This window comes from Coffea eugenioides, unplaced genomic scaffold (genome assembly GCF_003713205.1).
Source record: "Coffea eugenioides isolate CCC68of unplaced genomic scaffold, Ceug_1.0 ScVebR1_2460;HRSCAF=3490, whole genome shotgun sequence".
Classification (NCBI taxonomy): Eukaryota; Viridiplantae; Streptophyta; class Magnoliopsida; order Gentianales; family Rubiaceae; genus Coffea; species Coffea eugenioides.
The window spans coordinates 2,591-7,626 of NW_020862950.1; the positions used below are offsets into that span (position 1 = coordinate 2,591).

The 5,036-nt window shown below is 35.0% G+C and overlaps 1 protein-coding gene across 1 annotated transcript; it reads right to left on the bottom strand.

The window, feature by feature from the left end:
• Positions 1-2,774: 2,774 nt before the first annotated feature.
• Positions 2,775-4,325, bottom strand: LOC113756730 (putative late blight resistance protein homolog R1B-17). The gene is made up of 2 exons (XM_027300286.1): positions 2,961-4,325; positions 2,775-2,807 (listed from the first exon to the last, which is right to left on the bottom strand). Exons 1-2 carry the CDS (start codon positions 4,323-4,325, stop codon positions 2,775-2,777), a joined length of 1,398 nt encoding a protein of 465 aa, XP_027156087.1.
• Between the last annotated feature and the right edge of the window lie 711 nt (positions 4,326-5,036).

Here is a 5,036-nt window from a genome sequence, read left to right on the forward strand (position 1 = left end):
ACCAATTAAATGGATTTAATTAGGTACTCACATAGACCTATTTAAAGTTAATGAGCGGATTTGGGCGGGTTATTAGAAGGCGGATTTGGAAGAGTTAATATAATTGAGTTGTGATTGACACTTCTAATTAACATGTGTATACGAAATTACGAATTATGCATATCTATTTATTGGACAAACTACATACAATCTTGGACTTGAAGTTATGTGGTGTTTTTTTTCACTCTTTTTTAAATCTGATTTTAGAACACCAAATAGATCAATCCAAATCATAAAAAGGATAAAAGAAAGAATGAGGGGATGGCTGGTGAGGGATTAGTGGTGTCCGGATCTATGCTTTGAAGAATGACCCATGGCGGGCGGCTGCTGGTGATAGACGAAAATAATTTTTGAAAAAACAAAAACACGAAAACAATTTTTTTTGTCTGGAGAAGGTTGAAAACCTTTAGTTCCTAATAGGGTGGGATCTAATCAACAGCCCTTTGGGCTATTAGCCACCATTAAAGACTTTAAATTATGATGGGATGGGAGGTTAAGGATTCAAACTTTGCCTCCCATCATAATGCCACTATATGTAGGTTATCCAAAATCCATACGGTATATAGTGCACTTGTTTGATCTGTTAATGGTTTAGTCTCCATCATCAAATTTCTAAGTAATCCAGTTGGACCTCCACTCCCCCTAAAATAAGCTAGAACAGGAGTCAAAATACGAGTAGAATAAATGTTATCGATTGACAAAAAAAAAAAAAAAAAAGGGTGCGAGCTAATCGACATATCCAATCCATGTTGTGGACTACAAAGCCTGGTAGACCAACAATCACAAGACTGTCATAATGGTTGGAATTGACCCATTGAAAAAATTGGGTGACCAAAGAATCTAGAAAACAAATTTCTAATACTCCTCTCCATCTGACCGATTATTAGTTTCATGTTTTCACTTTTTGATAAGTCAAAAGAAGATCTAAAATCAAAATAAAGTAGGAGAATTTGCTGCTCTCTAGATTTGCCATTTGAAAAGTACCTTCTCTAATTGCGAATGCACATTTATGAAATCAAATATTTTAAATTTGAAGGCTACTTGTTTAAATTCATCTAATGTTATCTATTTATGCATATTGATTACATGTTTGCATGAAGAAGTTGAATTCTCGAAAAAATGACTCTAATATTAGGATAAATATCTTTGTGATGAACGGTGCACTTTTTACATATCAATGTATATTGACATATATGTGTGCAAAAATCACAGTTTAGTTCACCAATGAGTTTTCCAATATGTCTTAACTTTGTAACATATTAATGAAAGTCTGCTTCCTATTACTTGGTATGTAGATTATATTATCTAATTCTATAAATAGAGTTCAAAGAATCTTATTCAATAGTGTGCCCTTAATGAAACAATATCCTCACTCCGTCGAGCTAAAACTTGAAAGCCTTGTGAGCCAAGTTGATTCTTTGCACTTCCACATCTTCTAATGATGCAATTTTCAGGGAAAAACCAGACAGAGAGGAAATGGTGGGCAAATTTAATAGACACTAAAGTGTTGGTTAGACTTTCGGACTTCGATGATGTATGCCCACAGGTAAGCAAATTCTGTTTCTTTTCTAACATATAGTTATCATATCGGGTGCTTAATTTTCCAAAAGTATTTTTTTTTGTGAGCTCTATTACTCCTAAAGAAATTATGACAAGCTTGCGAAATATAAAATTTCAAAGTGAAAAATGAAACAATGACGACAACTGCAACATCAAATGTTAGAGAAGAAACTAAATAGTTTGACAAACAATGAATAATTTCTTTAATATACCAGCTAAACTAAATAGCTTACCAGCTTTTGTTGTAGATCCAAATTAACTTGCAACTACAGTTGAAGAAAAAGCTATTGATTTCAGCTCATTGCAGTCAATACTTTTTTGTCCTTTTTTTTTAATAATTCAGTTATTTTCCTTTTTGAAAAGAACACTTGCGTAGAAAATGAGAATTATGAACCTTGTTTTAGGGCAAATTACACTTTACCCCCATGTGATTTAGTGTTTTTATATATAATTCCCCTATAGTTTTAAAAGCTATCATAACCTTCTCATGATTTGGATTAAAGTGTCGAAGTAACGAAATTTGCAATCCATAATGAAGTCACCTAAAATGTCAAAAATATCCCTATATAAAATTAAAAATTATTTATTAACCACAGGGAGGGTTATGTGTATATTTTGAAAATCATAAGGAAATTTTATGGTAAAGTATTAAATTATAAGAGAGTTATATGATAAAATATAAACACATACAGGGTTAGTGTGTCATGTATATTATGTTTATATATTTTGATCACTTCAGCCATTTTAATTTTTAAATAAGGGTAATTTCAACATTTTAATAGGTTTCGTCACTAATGATAATTTCAGTTAGTTTGACACTTAAATCCAAATCATGAGGAGGTTATATATAGCTTTTGAAATCATAGGGGGTAAAATATAATTTGCCAAAAAAAGAAAAAAAAGATAATAGAGTTTCTTGCCAGTCAAAAACCAATCATTTTGTGGCAGTACCTTCGTACATTGTCCCTATTTTCCAAGCCCCAATTCAGCAAATTCATACATGTTTGAAAAGAATTAGCACACAACCATAACTAAATTCAGCAAAACGAAATTACACAAAATACGCCAACAGCAAATTATCTGAATAACCTTTATGCTGCCGTGCAGATTGATAAAACAGTGCAGATTGTACGAATCTCATTCATTGTTTCCACCATATCTTGACAAGAAAAGAGTCATCGATCCTTTCCAACTTTTACCTCCATCTTCTACAAAAGTATCAAAGAAAGTCAGACCACACAGGTGACCAATTACAATCTCAAGAGGAAAAACTACCGTAGCACTCCCTGATGATATCATTAAGAAAAAATAGAGCAATAATTAGTTGTTTGTTCATCAATTTTAATGTGCCTTACACATACTTGCCTCAACTTCTTCATGTTCCAGATGCTATCTGGCAATGAAACCAGCCCACCAGAATATACACAAAAGGTTTCCAAATGTGAGAGCTTGGCTATAGATGGTGGAATGAATTTCATGGTCCGACCTGTAAGGGCTAAGTACCTCAAACAAAGAAGTGATTCGACTTCAGTTGGAAGCTCCTCCAGTCTTAGGTTGATGTCTAAATTCAAAACTTTAAGATGTTTGTAGATGCCAAAAAGGAAGGAGATATTAAGCAAGTCAAACTCATATCCTGGAGTAGCATTGCAGAGCAGCAGAGTATCTAAATGTGGACAAAATAGCTTTGACTTTATAAAATCTTCTCCACTGGAGCAAATGGACAATCGTGGTAGGTTGGGAGGCTCATTAAAATTAGAAAGCTCATCATATCCTTGCAGGACCTGAAGAAATTTCTTTTCTTTCGCCTCGCCCTTACAGAACTCAAATATCAAATCGTGAATGTAACAAGTTTTGACTCCACCAATGGATCTGTTTTCACTTACCATAACTAAGTTTCGGCCAATTAGGTCCATCAGATATTCTTCTGCAATGTCCTCTGATCTCTCTCCTTCAATTTTTTCCACAAACCCTTCTGCAATCCATAGACGCATCAAATTCTTGGCACCAATTTTTTCATCTTCTCGAAATGCAGCAAAATACAGCAAGCATTCCTTCAAGTGATATGGTAAATGCTCATAACTGAGCTCCAACGACTTCTTGCACTGGCCTGCACCAGACACCATGGTCGAAGTTAAACTCTCAGCAAATTCTTCCCAAACCAAAATATCATGCTCTGTAGTTGCTAGGGCTCCAGCTACAACAATTAGTGCAAGTGGCAATCCCATGCATTTTTTGGCAATCTCCATTCCCAATCCATGCAATGCTTGAGGACAATCTTCTTTTCCAAAAACCTTCTTATGCAGTAATTCAAAACTTTCTTTCTCACTGAGTGGGCGAAGATTGTGAGGTTCCCCACCATATTGAACCTGTGAAGCCACATTAGAAAATCGACTCGTAAAAAGGATCCTACTTCTCTTCTTATCATCAGGTAATGAAATTCTCAGCTCATTCCATACCTTAATGTCCCAGACATCATCAAAAACAACTAGATACCTCTTCATCTTCAGCCTTTGATAGAGCTTTTGAAGCAATTCATGTTCATTCAACTTTTTAAGCTCTTCATCCATGCTAGATTGTTTTCCATTAGAGCACAAAATTTGTATTAACAAGCTTTTCATGTCAAATTCTTGAGAAACAGTGCACCAAAGACGAATCTGGAAGTTAAATATAATTGAACTATCATTGTAAACTTTTTCGGCTAAAGTTGTTTTACCAAGCCCAGCCATTCCCACAATGGGAACAATTTCCACCTGTTCTGGTCCACTTAAAAGTCATTCAATTACTTTTTCTGCCTCATCATCAAGACCAACCATGACTTCATGAGCTATTGGCATTTTAACTTTTGATAGCATGTGACTGGAAGCCTTGCTAACTTCTGGTACTCTTAAGCTATGAAAGGAGGGAAGACTTTCAATAATGCTTGAGCCACTGATCTGATCCTTAAAATGCTTGATATGGATGTTGGTATTAGCCAGCATATCATAACAGTCACAAGCCTCTGTGGATTCTAAGAAGCTAACTTCTCCTTCTTTCACTCTGTTTAGAGAAGGCGAGCAAATTATAATGCCTGCCTCAGTAAGAAGAGCACCAATTTTTTCGTTTTGTTCATCCATCTTCTCCTGCTGCTCCCTTAAAATGCTTCTCAAGAACCTCAGTCCTGCATAGAGTATTCCCATTTCATCTTTCGTAGAATCCATAAAGCTAGAGCTGCAGCACAACAGCTCCCAGAGACAACTAATCAGAGAATCATTGAAGTTGTTCAATATCTGCTTATCCATCATTCTATTATGCAATGATTTTGAGGATCTTGTAGCTCTAAGAACTTCCATATAAATCTCATAGACTTGAAAATCAACAGCTGTAATTTTCTGTTGTTGCTCATATATCATGGAGCAGAACTCAGGATTGTGCCGTTCCTCATCATCCCAAAAAGAACA

Coding starts and splice junctions, on each gene's coding strand:
- LOC113756730 (XM_027300286.1), bottom strand. CDS start 4,325: ATGGCTGGGCTTGGTAAAACAACTTTAGCCGAAAAAGTTTACAATGAT. Junction 2,808..2,960: donor ACATGAAGAAGTTGAGGCAA/GTATGTGTAAGG, acceptor ATACTTTTGTAG/AAGATGGAGGTAAAAGTTGG.